This window comes from Fusarium keratoplasticum, chromosome 2, assembly GCF_025433545.1.
Source record: "Fusarium keratoplasticum isolate Fu6.1 chromosome 2, whole genome shotgun sequence".
NCBI lineage: Eukaryota > Fungi > Ascomycota > Sordariomycetes > Hypocreales > Nectriaceae > Fusarium > Fusarium keratoplasticum.
The window spans coordinates 242,799-258,741 of record NC_070530.1 but is presented as its reverse complement, the minus strand read 5'-3'; the positions used below and the strand labels follow the sequence as shown (position 1 = coordinate 258,741).

General features: G+C 53.0%; 4 protein-coding genes across 4 annotated transcripts; 2 read left to right on the top strand and 2 right to left on the bottom strand.

Moving 5' to 3' along the window:
• Positions 1 to 2,198: 2,198 nt before the first annotated feature.
• On the top strand, positions 2,199 to 3,666 carry NCS57_00197100 (uncharacterized protein; the record flags this gene model as incomplete). Its single annotated transcript, XM_053052014.1, has 2 exons — positions 2,199 to 2,339; positions 2,389 to 3,666. The coding sequence occupies 2 exons, from the start codon at positions 2,199 to 2,201 to the stop codon at positions 3,664 to 3,666; spliced, it is 1,419 nt and encodes a 472-aa protein (XP_052917260.1).
• A 1,696-nt stretch (positions 3,667 to 5,362) lies between these two features.
• NCS57_00197000 (uncharacterized protein) lies at positions 5,363 to 8,925 on the top strand (the record flags this gene model as incomplete). Its single annotated transcript, XM_053052013.1, has 2 exons — positions 5,363 to 7,054; positions 7,117 to 8,925. The coding sequence occupies 2 exons, from the start codon at positions 5,363 to 5,365 to the stop codon at positions 8,923 to 8,925; spliced, it is 3,501 nt and encodes a 1,166-aa protein (XP_052917259.1).
• Positions 8,926 to 9,029: 104 nt separating this feature from the next.
• On the bottom strand, positions 9,030 to 11,168 carry NCS57_00196900 (uncharacterized protein; the record flags this gene model as incomplete). Its single annotated transcript, XM_053052012.1, has 7 exons — positions 9,030 to 9,648; positions 9,716 to 9,838; positions 10,131 to 10,149; positions 10,206 to 10,557; positions 10,621 to 10,673; positions 10,735 to 10,952; positions 11,011 to 11,168. The coding sequence occupies 7 exons, from the start codon at positions 11,166 to 11,168 to the stop codon at positions 9,030 to 9,032; spliced, it is 1,542 nt and encodes a 513-aa protein (XP_052917258.1).
• A 2,594-nt stretch (positions 11,169 to 13,762) lies between these two features.
• On the bottom strand, positions 13,763 to 15,795 carry NCS57_00196800 (Amidase; the record flags this gene model as incomplete). Its single annotated transcript, XM_053052011.1, has 7 exons — positions 13,763 to 13,890; positions 13,942 to 14,076; positions 14,126 to 14,200; positions 14,252 to 14,453; positions 14,517 to 14,564; positions 14,626 to 15,468; positions 15,517 to 15,795. The coding sequence occupies 7 exons, from the start codon at positions 15,793 to 15,795 to the stop codon at positions 13,763 to 13,765; spliced, it is 1,710 nt and encodes a 569-aa protein (XP_052917257.1).
• Between the last annotated feature and the right edge of the window lie 148 nt (positions 15,796 to 15,943).

The following is a 15,943-nucleotide window of genomic DNA, read 5'->3' as shown; positions in this document are numbered from 1 at the left end:
AAGCGCTGATGAGTCTGGGATGATTAGTTACGCCCCGTGCATGCCTTGTCATCACCATACCTAGACTCTGCCCTGTAGTTCTCTCTCTTCACCTGTTTCCTGTAGATCACACCCAGAAGCTTCGTGGTGCCCACCATGCCCAACAGAGCGCCGATCCCTTCTGAAGTCATATCGACACCCACGATACCGGGTGAATGACCATAACCTTCGCCAAAGACACGGTGAAACTAAAAGGGTCAGCTAAGACGCACCGGGCGAGAGTTGTACATGCCGTCACGATGACCAGGTACAGGACACCAAACACAAAGGCGTAATAGAGGGACAATAGCAGGAGAGCCGGGTCGAGTAGGAGGTACATGACTGGCATGTCAGCGGATGATTTCGTCAGATGTTGGAGAACTTACTTGGTCTACTTGCAGATTCAAACAGGGATATAGCTGCTTTGCTGCCATTGGAAGAATGCAGATCGAGGACAGTGTAGAGTTCAGCATCCGGCCGCTGCTTCTTCTGCCGCTTCAATTCGCGCTTCAGTAGTGTCGGCGCATACGACTCGTCCATAGAGAAGGTGGAAATTACTTCCAAAACAACGGCAGCAATGGCCTGAACGTGTTAGCTGAGATGGTCAAGATGGTGGGCTACTTACTGGAACCCAGCAAGTCCACCGCCAGGAAGCGCGTTCAGACATCCAACCGCCGCAGACGGGACCGAGAACCGGACCCATGACACTTGTGCTTTTAGTAATGTCTTGCATATAACTTGAGTAAAACGTACATTGCAGTTCCCAGCGCTCCAGACGCACCGCCTCTCTCTTCAAGATTCCAGATATCCGAGAGAACGCCGCCCATGACGGCCAAGGCGGCTGAGCCTCCCATGCCGGCAAAGAATCTGCAGACTACGAGTTGAGAGGTCTATTTCTTGTCAGCACGAGTCTGCACAACACAACAGCCCAGGGTATTTCTCACGGTCTGACAAAACCCACTCCCTAGACAAAACGTCGCAAAACCAAGGTTGCCGCTGCGCAAGACGACAGATCGACCGTACATCTCGCTCAGCGGGGCGAGGAAGATGGGGGCCACGGCGAACGCGATGAGAAACATGGCGATGTGAAGGGCTGCCTTTCCGGGGTCTGTCTCGGTGGTGTCGGCCATGACGGAGGAGAGGGACGGGGCAAAGATGGTGCTGGTGAAGGGGGCGAGGAAGCAATATGCCCCGACGAGGAGGGTAACTGTCCACTTTTTCTTGTTGGGCCAGTTCTAGACCTGTTAGCTGCATTGCAGCGCTGATGGGGAATCCAATCACGTACGCGAGGGTGCTGTTGCACATCTGAAGACAGTACGACAAGATCTGTTTCTAGTCAGAGACGATACCTCGGGTTATCAAAATTTCAGTCTAACCTGAATCGAGACCACGTAGGTCCTCACCGTCGTAAAAGATGTAGTCTGGGTCTTTTGCTCGTTGCTGGACGTTTTGGTTGTACTTGGCTATGACCTCGGATCGCGGCGAGGGCTTCATTGCAACGGTTGACATCTCCATGGTGATACTGAGGACTGAGATTACAGGCAGTCATATCAAGGCCCCCAAAGACTCTTATATAGCTTCCCCAGATAGGGGAGTTTTTATCATCCTAGTGTGTTGCTCTTTTTGACGACCAGTAGCCATACCAAGACCCCTGGTCTTGTCTAATAAATGTCATCGGAGTTTAGCCCCACGAGTCGGCCGACCGGGAAAGGGTAGCTGCAAGTCTGACAATCTGATAAAACCGAGCTGAATTTGTTTCGTCATTAGCGTCGGAGAACATTTATCTGATCCGATGACAGCTGGCTCGGAATCGGATATATGAACTCACTGACCACCACCTCATCTGCATCTACCACTTTTCAACACATCCGAACATGATGAGTATGATGCCGTCTTACACCGGCCGCCCAGTGTCGGCCTGCTGCCGATGTCGCAAGCTCAAGGCCAGATGCGATCACATCAGGCCCATGTGTGGACGATGCACCTCTGCTGGAGAGGTTTGTGAGTACACCGAGTCTACAGCACAGCCCTGGAAACGGCCGCGACCTCTACAAGCATCTCGCCCGACACCACAGAACGGCCAGAAGCGAACTCGCGACCGCGTCATATTGTCGTGTCTCCGATGCCGCAAGCACAAGGTTCGCTGTGACCGCCAATCACCATGCAGCCGATGCGTCAAGATGGGCAAGGTGGGAGAGTGCATCATCCCTGGAAAGGAGACTCCAACCAAGTCACTCGACATTGCTTCCGCATCGTTTGATAGAGGGTGGAACCAAGAGCGTTACCGGAACGGAGCGCACTGGGTCAAGTTACTTGACGAAGTAGGTTAACCGTGGTTTGACTTTAGCACACGCTGATTGAAGTGAAAAGGTTAGCAAGCATGTGGCACGGCCGGCCCCGATCTATGAGCCGATCGTTCGTGATCCGTGTATGCGATCGACGCCCAACAAGTCTCGGTCCATGAACTACCCTTTTGGCGATGATACCCAGGTCTTCACCTCAAGGGATGTGCTCCTCGCCGGCTTCCCGTCGAGACAGGCCCAGATGGTCTACGTTGAGCACTACATGGACGCGATCGAAGCAGCGTACTGCTTGTTTGACAACGTCTCGCTTCACGACGAAATCTCGGCCTTCTGGGACAAAGCCTCAGAGACACCTGACGACTGGCTGGCGCAGTACTGCACAGTCCTGTCCCTTGGCTGCCAAGCTCACAATTTCGTATCCCGGTGCGGCCCCGAGGAAAAGATGCCGGGCCAACTCTTGCAAGCCGCCGAGGCTTTTCTCCGACGGTCTCCGTTTCTGTTCCGGCCTACACCGGCCACCATCCGTGCGCTGTGCCTCATGGTCATCGCCAAACAGGTGTACGCCATGTCTTGTCACGAAGCCGACACGTGCTGGCCCCTGACGGGCATGACACTGCGGCTGGCCATGGGCATGGGCCTGCACCTTGGCCAAGAGGATGCGCAGCGGAGGCTCTGGGCTGCAGTCGTCTACTTCGAGATGAGACAGACACTTGTGTGCGGTATGCCCTGTATGCTGCGGAGCGTAGACCTGGCGTCTTCAAAGGACTATGGCGGTTTTGCAGATATTGTTCTGGGTAATCTTGGCCAGCTCCTGCTCCGTGCTGTCTATATGGCTACTTCAGACGAGGACACCGGTGTCACTTACGACGAGGTGGTACAGCTTGACTTTGAAATCCGTCAGCATCTACGAGGATGCAGCGCAAACCAAGTAGTACAGGCTGACATGCTGATCCGACAGACTCTCATGGCCCTCCACTCACGCTTTGCGCTGCGTCCATCTGCGCCGACAGAGTACCCAGTATCTCACGTCTCGCTGTTCGAGAGCGCCCTATCAACACTCTCGCACCAGCGAGCTCTCTGCGAGGGCCCATCATCAACGTCGCCGAGGGCGTGGTTTGCGGGCTTCTTTCGGCACGAGTTCTTTACCGCCGCCATGTCTGTGTGCTCGCAGCTCGTGAACGGGGGCTTACCGAGGGATGATCGGTCTATACATGACTCACATGGCATTATGCTCGATGCATTGCGGTCGTGCAGAGATGTGTGGAGCAAGGAGAGATGTGCGTCTGCGTGTAACGCGAATGCGTGGGCTATTGTGGACAAGCTGGTGCGCCTTCTCGAAGATTAGCCATGGGCGGTGTTGGTGTTTATCATAGATTTTCTCAATCGTTGTTTCTTGACTTGCTGGAGATGTCAAGATGAAGGGTTATAGTCGAAGCCCGGCCCTCGATGGGATAACTGAACCAGAAGACCCTCTTATCCATGCAAGACTGATGAAACGGAGGCGAATAATCTGCAACTTCCACGATAAAATTAGGGTAGGGATTATCCTGCAATCTCAAGATGGCTCTCCATGTCAAGCACCGGAGAGCAGCATGGTCCCTTGCAGCATCACCACGTCATCCCCACACCACGCCAAGGCCTCTATCTCCGCGCTAACTATATCAAGAGCTGCCTTTAGGGTTCTACCTATGAACCATGGGACATCTCATCTGCCCTTTGCATGCCCATCAGCCGCCTTTCCTTGTCCGATCATCGGAAGTGGATGACCTTCAACATCCTACTTGGAGAGACTGCCTACGTCCAGTATGAGTAAGATTATCTTTTACACTCGACGCATCTATTGTTTTTGCACGCGCCATAGTCTCCCATTGCTTGTGTTTCACTTTCTTACTGACCATGCTTGTCTCAACCTTGCCAGAACCCAAGTCCGTTGCCATCTTGGCATGCCTTGCTCTCAGTATCCTCTTGACCTTTCCAGCTTTGCACAACCTGTACTGCCGCTTACGGAATCATCCAAGATCGGGCCCGAGGGCACACGGCGCTTTGTTCCTTGACGACGACGACGGAACAGGCTCGCCTGGGGCTCATGATCAGTGCCAACGTTCAATAAAACACCATATCCAGCTCTTCTGGGTATGCTGCGGGTTTTGTCTCTCCATCGCCACCGCAGTCCTTTCGCTATCGTCCGTTCCTCAGTCGCCAGTGACAGCCCAATGGCAGCCTGCATCATGGGTGAGACTGTTCTGTCCCCATAAGTGGTGTTAATATCTTACAAAAGGCGGCTTTAGCTCTGTTTGCTCATACAATCTATGGCATGCGTACTGGAGCAGCATCAACCCCACCGATTCATCCTAGCCATGTGTGTTGGCACGTCTACGGCACTTGTTGCGGTTTGCATCCCCTTGGATATGACCCTCCCGACGCATACGCAACGACCGAGAGCGCAGCACGTTCTATTGGTGTGTCAGATTGTTCTGGCTACTGCTACTGCAATTACCTGTGCTCTCATGCCTCGTCGTCCACTAGACTTCCATTCCAGCAAAGCTGTCGACCGACAATACGCTGTCTCATTATTAGAGCGTATATCTTTCTCCTGGGCTGGACCTGTGATGGAGTCAATAATCAGCAACCCGGATATTGGGGACAATGAGCTTCCCCGTCTCCATCATACGGCCGAGTCTGCCACGCTCGGTGAGCGATTTCTCATATTTGCAAGCCTAACGTCCTTGTCCGCAGCGTTGGCTCGAATACACTTGTACGGAATACTACAGGCAGTGGTGTTCCTCTCGTTATTTGCCGCTCTTTCGTTTACACCGCAGCTTGTGTTTTTCATGCTGTTGCGGTCACTGGAAGCACGAGAACGCCAGTTGGATGCCCATGACTATACTTCCTGGGGATGGGTACCGACTCTGGGACTCTGTATATTGTTGTCCTCCACCGTCGAGACCTGGTTGAACTGGATCTCTGCGTCTAAGCTCAGCGTCCCATTGAATGCTCAGCTGTCTGCAGCCATCTTCAACAAAGTTACCCGGATGCCAATCATGGCCAATGATGCTGCCCTGAACACAACCCAGAATCAAGAAACCCAGAATGGCGGCTCTTCTTCGAAAGCCGAGATACCAGAGGCAGATACTGGCAGCAGTAGCAGTGCAGCTCTCATTGCTTACGACGTGCAGCGAATATCCGACTTTGCAGCTTTAGCCCCCATGCTGCCGTTGACGATTCTCAAGTCCATCATGGCGTGCATTCTCTTGAAGTATCTCATCGGTTGGAAGAGTGTGCTGGCGGGGGTGGGGACATTCCTCGTCACCTTTCCAGCCAACATCATCATGTCAGGCAGATATGCCGCGGTGCAGATGAAACTGATGGCGTTGCGAGATAGCAGGACAGCAACCACGACTGAATTTCTACATGGCATTCAGCAGATCAAGCTCTCTGCGCTAGAAGACCATTGGAAGAGCGCCATCACGCACGCTCGCAACCTTGAGCTGGCAAGCCAATGGGTCGTGTTTCTCTGGGAGACCAGCTTGATCTTTGTCTGGGTGCTGGCTCCAGTCATGCTGTCGGCTGTCTCACTGGCGACTTATACCCTGACTCATGGGTCACTTCCGCCGTCGATTGCATTTACGGCTCTGGCAGTCCTCGGCGAGCTCGAGATCTGGACTGCTCTTCTCCCTATACTGTCGGTTCAGCTACTGCAATCCAAGGCGAGTATAGATCGCATTGAAGCATTTTTGAAAGATCCAGAGATGAACAAGCCAGATGATGACACGGAGGATATTTGCTTCCGTGGAGCGGCCTTGGCTTGGCCGTCAAGGAGAGGTATCGAGCATCGAGAATCCATCCTCTCGGAAATCACTCTACGGATCAAGCCTGGCGAATTGGCCGTGATCACTGGAGGGACTGGGTCAGGGAAAAGCTTGATACTTCAAGGTATTCTCGGCGAGTGTCATGTTGTTGAAGGCGCGATACAACGACCGCATGCAATCCAAGACACGACTGGAACTCACTCGGCTCAAGACAATTGCTGGTTACTAAAAAACACGACGGCTTTCGTGCCACAGAACCCCTGGATCGAAACTGGTACACTGCGCGAAAACATCCTGTTTGGCTTGCCCTACAACGAGGGCAGATATCACCAAGTCTTGTCTGCCTGCGCGCTGCTGCCAGACCTCAAAGCGCTGTCGGGTGGCGACCTGACAAACCTGGGCTCCAACTGGGTCAATCTCAGCGGTGGCCAAAAGATTCGCGTCGCTTTAGCCCGAGCCCTGTACTCGCGTGCTAGCATTTTGGTCCTCGACGATATCCTTGGGGGTGTTGACGTTGGTACGAGACATCATCTAGTGCACTTTGCTCTGACGGGGGACCTTGCCCGAGGAAGAACGCGTGTTCTGGCTACGCATCACTCAGGGGATTGCCTGCATTTTACGGACCATGTCTATCGTGTAGAGGACGGCCGCGTGTATGAGGAGGACAAACAGCAGCTCCTGAAGGGAGTTGGCAAGCAGGTTACGAGGGAGCATCCCAGTTCACGACCACAGCCTGAACAAGATACACATGAAGACGATATTAGAGGCGCAGAAGAACAAGTCATCGCGGTCGACGAGGAACGGTCTAGTGGGCCCTTCAAACTTGGAGCACTGACCAAATTCGTGCAGGCTGGAACCGGCATTGTCCTGATCACCATGATTGTGGCGACCTCAGGAGCATACCTGGCGCTATTCCTCGGAAGAGTATGTATTGTTAGAACGGCGCTGCTACTGCGTGATAGATGTTCGCTAATGCATGGTCTCAGGGGCTTTGGATTGCTTCGTGGACAAGGACCGCTCAGAGACGGCCCACAAAGCTTGACGTCGTCGTCAACACATACGTGCGGCATGGTACGGACCAGCCTCAGGATAACATGTTCCATCTCCAAGTCTATCTCGCTATTTCTCTCGGCATGTGTTTAGTGTCTACAGTTAGATACTTCGTCCTCCTCAAGGCCAACCTCAACGCCTCGCGCTACTTGTTCGATCGGATGCTTGAGGCAGTCATCCGCGTCCCCCTGGCCTGGTTCGATACGGTGCCCATCGGACGCATCATAAACAGGTTCACTGCAGATTTCCAGTCTATTGATTCAAATCTCGGAAAGAACCTTGGCTCTGCAACATCCGGAGTACTGCAAATCTTTGGCATCGTCCTGGCTGCCACGCTAGCGCTGCCCGTCATGTTTCTGCCCGCCTTGGCTTTGCTGGCCGTTTCGGTGGCCGTCTGCTATCGGTATCTAAAGGCAGCACGTGAGATAAAGCGCTTGGAAGCGGTAGCGAGGAGTCCGGTGTTGGACCTTCTGTTATCCGTGAGCGAGGGCCTTGCCACGATCCGTGGATTCGGTCGAGTTGCGTGTTATATAGACAAGATGCATCAGGCGGTAGACCGGCGTACACGCGCCATCTGGCATCTCTCGCTCTTCAACGCCTGGCTCAGCTTCCGGCTGAACATGATCGGGGCCACATTTGCGACGCTGGCCGCGCTGCTCATCGTGCGGACCCGAAACCTCGATGCATCCGTCGCCGGGTTTGCTCTAAGCTTCGTGCTTCAATTCACCGCCGCCACAGACTTTGCCCTACGACGCTATGCCAGCTTGGAACTTGACATGAATGCTCTCGAGAGGGTTCTAGAGTTTACCCAAGTCGAGACTGAGGCTGAGACCGAGACTGGAGGTATCGTGCCTGCCACCTGGCCCACTCAGGGACTCGTGCAGGTGTGCAATGTCACGGCAAGATATAAACCGACCGGCCCGGACGTGCTGAGGAATGTCAGCTTAACACTTCAGCCGGGCCAACGTGTTGGTATCGTTGGTCGCACGGGAGCAGGCAAATCATCGTTGATTCTTGCTCTGTTTCGCCTGTTGCATTTGTCGGCCGGTAGTATCTTGGTTGATGGTGTAGACATCTCAACGATCCATCCTGGCATCCTGCGGAGTCGACTTGCCATCGTACCGCAAGACCCGATGCTGTTTTCTGGTACGATACGTTACAATCTCGACCCGGACGACCAGTTTGACGATTCAGAACTGCTGGATCTACTGCGCTCGGTATGGCACAGTACATCACAGCTTCAGAGTAGCAGACCTGACGGGTACGACGACGCTCCGATTCCCTCACTTGACACCCCTGTTAGCCACGGGGGTGCAAATTTCTCCCAAGGCGAGCGCCAGCTCCTCCATCTCGTTCGAGCTCTCATCCAGCGGCCGAAAGTTCTCGTTCTCGACGAAGCCACTTCCGCTCTTGACTTGCACACTGATGAGCACATTCGGCGCATTCTTCATCCAGAATACATCCGTCGATATCTGAGAGGCCTGGAGATGAGTGTGCTTGTCGTAGCGCATAGGCTTCGCACGGTGGCCGACTTTGATCAGGTCGTTGTTTTGCAAGACGGCGAGGTGGTCGAGACCGGGAGGCCGAGAGAGCTGCTGGGGGACATGATCAAGGACCAGAAGCAACAGACTTCTGCAGACCGACGCGGAACAGGGACACAGAGACGAGGGTACTTTGGACGGTTGGTTCAAGAGAGTGGGGACCAGCAAGTTATTAAGCGTATTGCTGAAGGGAAAACTATGTAAAACTAGATGAGTTGGAAGGCTGTAACTAGGTTGAACTTGGTCAATGAGCACTCCTTAGGTGTTTCTTGCCCCCTCTCGAGTCTGGATACTGATTTACCCTCTCTCTACTTTTCCGAGATAGCCACAGTATCACCCCTGGTGTGATGGGATTGCTCCAGCTCCGACTCTTCCTCTTTGGCATCCCGATCGCCAGCAGTGATATCGCGCATCATCAGAGCACCGACCCAAGATACCACGGACGTCGCAGTGGCGACAATCATCAGGATTCTAAACACGCCCCTATATGAGCGGATGATAGCATCCCTCACAGGGGTTCCAAGGTCGTAGGACAATTGGACAATCAGGGAGCCGTAGATGGAGGTTTCTTCCTGAGACGTCAGCCCCAAACCCGCAAGATTAGACGCTAGACGCGCAGGCAATGTATTAGTCCAGATGGCGCCCGAGATGGCGAGCGCGATGGAGGAGCCAATCATGCTGGACAAATAGACGAGCGCGAGCCGCATTGAGAGGGTGGACTGTGAGGCCCCGTCCAAGGCGCCAATGTTTGCGCCGACAGCATGAATGCCCGCTGAAAGAGAAATGAGCACTTGAGATGCGATGACACCTCCGAGGGCTGATGATGACCCTGACGACGTGAACTGGATCATCATCCCAGTGCCGAGAGTGTATATAGATAAGGCTGCCAGAGTAGTCGTCCGCGCGCGACCAAGATAACGCATACAACTAAGAGGCGAGCGGCCATTGATTAGTACCAAACTCAGCTGCAAAGAAACCAATGAATTACACTTACATTCCAGCCACGACGGCTGCCACTCCCGTACCAACGTAGTTTGTGTTGGCCAGGTAGCCCGCCTCGCCAATGCCCATATTGTGGACAACCTGGAGGTGAGACGTGAAATACGAGAACCAACAGCTGGCGGTCTAGTTAGTCACATAGCGACAGACAGCTTATCCCTCGAGAAAACACTCACAACAAACTTGTGTAAACTCCACAGACGCTGAGGCATGCCCCCCATACAACTCGGTCTCGTAACAACTCAAACGGAAGAAACTTGGTGGGCGCGATAAAAGACTCGTATAGTACCAGCAGCACCAAGAGAGTGAATCCCACTAGGATCATGGAGATGATGGTTGCACTCCCCTAACCGTTCAATCCGGTTGCTGCAAGGTTGAACGGGAGGAGGAAGAGTGTCAGACCGACACACGCGAGGGAGATGCCGACAACTGCAATTTCGTATGAGCAAAACTCTCAGATGCGTGTTTCTTTTGATCGAGCTCACCATCAAAGTCCTTCAGGTAGCGGAGCAAGGTGCCAAAGAAGCCGCTCTTCACCTGCTGATTGTGTGATTCCAGAAACGAAGATGTGGCGCTCATCTTGCATTGGCTGTACAGGAGAATACAGAAAAGTGGCCCTGCAATCGAAGGCAGAATAATGACAAAAGAACCAAAAGCCCATTTCGTCAGACCGCGGTTATAGAAGGCCTCTGCGGCCCTCGGCCCGGCAAAGGTGGTTGCGATGTAGGGGACCTTGGTGAAAGCAATTGCGAGGGGACGGTATTTGAACTTTGCGTTCTGCGTCACAAAGACAAGGAGAGTGTAGAGGATGCCGCCGTAACCAATTTCATGGATAACCTGGTAGGAAAAGATGAGCGTTGGAAACAAATCAAGGATAAGGCAATTTGAGGGGTTACTCACCACGGCTGCCGTATACATTTCTATGTTCCGGCAGAACATCATGAGCAGTAATCCTTAAAAGCAACTGTTAGCTCACTCATGTCTTCTGTGGCTATGTAGTTGTCTTGTACGCACCTAAAATGGTGGCCAGAACCATGAGACCGAAACCTTGGGCCAGCCCCCATAGATCAACAAGTCGGGACACGGCCAGCGAGACAATGCCCAGAATGATAAAGGCCATCTGGGAGATGACCGGGATCAACGAATGTGAGGAGAAGCCACTAGTGATGTAAGGAGTCATGGCCATTATCACATGTTGCTGCATTGCCACGACGAAGAGAGTCAGATAGGCTCTGTAACTCTAGTCAGCTCACGTTCCTCGAGATGAAGCAACAACGGAGGGCAACGAACCCTGTGTATGCAACACCAAGTAGCCATTTTGACGTAAACCCCATGCTGGTGTGTAAAGGCAGATATCTAGAAGAGGAGGCGAACTTGTGCTCTGTTCGGAACGATCTGATAACCCAGCGCGAGAACGAGACCTTTTTATACACCAGACCAGGGCACATGGCGGCTCAGAAGTCCTCCCGCGCACACATGGCCCGACTTGAACCACGGACCGCAGGGATCTAGTCCACGAGCTGCCCTCCCAAACAGCTCCGCCAATCAACTAGGGCCCCATCTGCTGGTGTTCTAGGATGTTGATCTTATCTCCGCGCTAGCCTAAGACGGCTAGTTCGTCTTCAGCCACCCACGGGGTCAGGAACTCCGATCCTCGCTACCTTGTCCGACGTCGCAGACCATCTTTCAGCATCACTTTTACTAAAACATCTTTTCCGCCTGGCTTTTTTTAATCGACATTTGGGGTATAATACTAATACACACACGCACATCAATACCACTAACAAAGGGACAAGTCAGCCAATATGGCTTCGGCCGGCGTCTTAAAGTTCCAGGCCCCCCGGTCACAGAGTCGTTCTCGACCGAAAGCCGTCCAGCGGCGGCGTCGGACATTGAACTGCATTCAGTGCAGGAGTCTGAAAGTCTCATGTGACCGGAAACTACCCTGCAGCCGCTGCGAGTGGCGTGGGAAGAGCCATGTGTGCTCCTATGTTGAGTTCCCAGACCAGGCCAGCCAAAGGGACGGCGAGTCTGCCACAGGTTGTGGTGTCACATGTCCCATCACTTCTGTCTTTGACCATGATAACTCGGGACATGTCGACCTAGTCAACAGCCACTCTCTATTGCCGCAGCTGACTCTTGATTGGCGGCTGGCAAAGACCCTAACTGGGCTGTACAAGCAGCTGTCTTCTGTTCTAGAGTTCCTGAATAACCCATTGGAACCACCCATCCTGGTCCAAAGAGGCCAGACTCATTGGCAAGCGGTTCTAGATCAGGTAACATACATCTTCTTGCTCCTACTCCTGTCGATACAGATGATTGACTTTTGCGGTCCCGAATAGTGCGCGACCAGCATTCCGACCCTCCTTGATGATCTGACAACTTCTTATTCCAAACCGAGCATCTCATGCCCATCTACCTTTAGTCCCATGAGGTTCCCCAGCTTTCCATTTGAAATCGACCTTGACGGCCGGCCAGCTACCAAGTCCCAGATCATTGCTCGCTATCTTCCATCGAAAGAAATCACCAAGATGCTGGTCAGGGCATATCTTGACACGATTGAGGGGGTCAACCGCCTCTTCCATGTTCCGACGTTTGAGCTAGAATTGGAATGCTATTGGTTGAATCCTTCTTCTGCCAGTTACGACTGGCTCGCTCAGCTTCTCACGATACTCGCGCTTGGTACTAGAATCACTCAAGAGAGGATCGGCCATGAGCTCACCGCACTGAATCTCCCATGTTCTATCGAAAGGTACCTCAGAGGGGCGAGTTCATGCCTCGCTCAACTCTCATACCCTTTCCACGCCAGCTTGGAGACGGTGCGGACTCTATGCCTTATGGCAACGGCGAAAAAGGCAAGCCTCTTCTCATGTCATGAGAGGGATGCCTGTGGCCCGTTGCTGGATACCGCACTCCACATGTGTCTGACACTTGGTCTCGATCAGAGGATGCGTGACGGAAACCTCACTCAGCAGGATTGGCTACGCACCGTCAAGGAGAATCGTGTGTGGACAACGGTGAGATACATGTATCTGCACCATTCAATGCATGCTGGCACGTCGGTGCTACTTTCGCCCTTCATCATGCAGCCAGGCATTCCCATCAATGCCAACGACGTCGACATTGATTCGACGTGGACAGCAAATGACAATATTCACGACGTCGGCGAATGGACAGACTCGTCAGCAGAGCTTCTGATTTCTAGATCGCTGCCGTTGGTCTCTGCAATCATTTCCCTAGCAAATCCGCCGCCTGCCACAGAACCCCAACGTGTGGACCTCATCGTGGGCGACGCTCTGATCAGGGACCTATTACGAGAGACAGAAATGGTTTTTGCAGAACCTGGTAGCACGTGGAAATACCTTCAAAGATGCATGCTTATCGTCTACTTCCGCCGTGTGCTGCTTACCATCTATCACTTGGTTTCTCGGTGCAACACCCCCAAGTCGGTCGTGGACACTACACGAGTTGCAGCATTTTCCCCGTTAGCAGAGGCAGAATGCGCCATTTCAATCTTGGTGCAGCAGAGATGCATACTTGAAGATGCAGGATTCAGCCGGGTCGCAGGCCGTGTGGTTGCCGAACTGTACAAGGAGGACTTTTTGATAGCCGCCCTCGTAATTGGGGGCCAGTGGATGCGAACCATAGGCTTCTTGTCGTCGTTGAGCGTGGCCAACCACTCTTCTGACAACTTGCCATCTCCCAAATGTCGCCCCTCTGGAGAGGCAGCGACGGTACTTGAGGGATTGCACTGGTGTCGGGAGCTATGGGCTCGAGATGTCGAGCATTCGATATGTAACTTTGCAGCACACTCGATCCTAGGAAGACTGTTGGATGTTCTAGGAGACAGTAATGTATATCTGATCGGGGGTTAGCCCTGACTTCTGATCCCAGGCCAGAGAAGAGATATCCGCCGTAGATGGGGCACGTAGGTAAGCAGCACGCGCTGGAGCGGGCAGGCATGTCTCCTATGCGGCAGAGTAAAATTTCCTTAACATTAGCTATTAGAGCCAACAGGTGTAAGACTGGAATAAGTACAACGTCAAAAGGCATCGATGCTCTGAATCGCAGTGTATACAATTCTAGCGATCGCCAGGGCCTTCTCCTCCTCAAACTTTCTCGCCACAACCTGGACACCGACAGGTGCCCCATGATAGACGGCTGGGTCATCTAAACGAAGTTACTTCAAGTCTAGCAAATAGAAAGGTATCAGTTGCTTACAGGATTGCCAGTTGAGCTTGTCCATGTCTCCCAATGGCTCGTAAGAATCGTCAAAGACGTCAGTCCTCTCGTCAGCTTGCGTCACAGGGATTACCGCGGCCGAATAGTTCATCAGATTGATTGCCTCGGTGTATGCTATCTCACCCATTAGCTGTCATTATTTTCTCATTTGGATTCGACCGACCGGTATGGTAGTATTTTCCTGGAATCACGGCTGCATGGGGAGCAACAGGCATAATCACCGCGTCAACTTCTTGGCCTGGCCATGACAGTGTTAGACATGCACTTCGGTCGAGAGAACAGAACTCACCATCTGCATCTGCAGTAGAATTCCAGTAGTCAGAGTACTCGCGCTCATAGGCAAGGCCTTGGAGGGTTAAATCCTGGTACTCCAGCAATCCAATTGGTTGCCGAAGCTGAAAGGGCTGCCTTAGGTCCGGAATCAAGGGCTCTCCTGACAGGTCGAGATGTTGATGGATGTCGTAGGCACCATCAGCCATGAGAAAGGATACCTGTAGATGCTTTTTAGCTGGTTTCATCCCTCCAACAGATAAACACGAAGGGTTCAAGCTTACATGAACCCTCTTGGCTGTCGCTTGTGATGGTGGTTCCCAATCTACTACCTACACAACGGCGTTAGCGAGAGCGCCATCAGATATCGCCAAAACTGTGAGGGGAGAATACCTTGTGGCCAAGGTTCTTGAGGGCATCGTGAACAATTCGCAGACCTCGGAGAACAGGGGGGTGGGGTCCAACAACACCGTCTGTCCACAAGAAGCCTATCTTTAAAGGCTTCGCAGTTGACTTGACATGGCCTCGCTCGTCTACTCGAGATGAGTACGAGTCAATCACTTCCTGGCGGAAAGGAATCGGCACCACCGAAGGGTCACGCTCCCATGGTTTCTTGCTGAGAACGGATTTCAAGAGAAGCTCCAGCGCATCTAGCGACGTTCCAAGGAATCCAACAGTCGAACGGTAAGTATTCTGACCAGGGTTTGTATTCGCCACGTCGCAGTACGATAGGCGCTCTGGAGTTGGCTTGATGGAAAAGACGCCGCAGAAGCCAGCAGGGATACGAACCGAGCCCCCAATGTCGGTGCCGACTCCGAGAGAACTCCCGCGGAGAGTCATCAACGCGGCTTCACCCCCAGAGGAGCCGCCGCAGGACAGGTTCTGGTTGTGAGGATTCAGTGTCTGTCCAATGAGGTTGTTCTTGGTCTCGCCGAAGAGTAGTGTCTGGGGAAGGCTGGTCTTGCAGAACAAGACTGCTCCCAATGATAGTAACTCCGTGACAATCTGGCTCTCGACTTTGTGTCTCTGCTTTGGCTCTGAGATGCCGAGATTGCTTCCGATCCAACCTACATAGCCCATTGTAGTGTCGACGCCCTTGACGTGGAACTGGTCTTTGAGGCTGATGGGGAGGCCGTGGAGTGGTCCGACCGTCTTGTTGTTTTTGGCATAGTAGTCGTCCAGGTATTTAGCCCGATCGAATGCTTCGTCAAAGAAGATTTCGTGGAGGCAATTGTTCTGCAAATAAAGTTAGTCGCGTAACAATTGGAACAAGCTAAGACGTACGATTTGATGGGCAACGGCCGCCGTCTTGCAGAAGGCAGTTGTAACCTCAGTCGCAGACAACTTTCCACTCCTGATGGATTCGAGGATCGGCAAGCTATCCAAAGATGTGATGGAAACAGTCTGCGTGTCCAGGAGCCCGTTGATGAAGGAGCCTGTGAGGTCGCGCTGCCCGCTGGCTCGCTCCAAGTCTTGAGGTGCAAGTCTCCACGGCGGTGGGATCTTTGCGAGGGTCGCAGCCCGCTTCGCAGCGGCGCGAGCCTCCCACGACGATTGATGCATTCTAATTGCGGTGGAGATACACCGAGTAGGTGCAAGATCTCGTTGTTTGAAGTTGAAAGCGGGGGAAAAACACCAGTTGCGAAAGTCAGGCTGTGAAACACAGACAGATAACTACAGAGGTGTGCAGAACATGTGACTTTTCTTACGG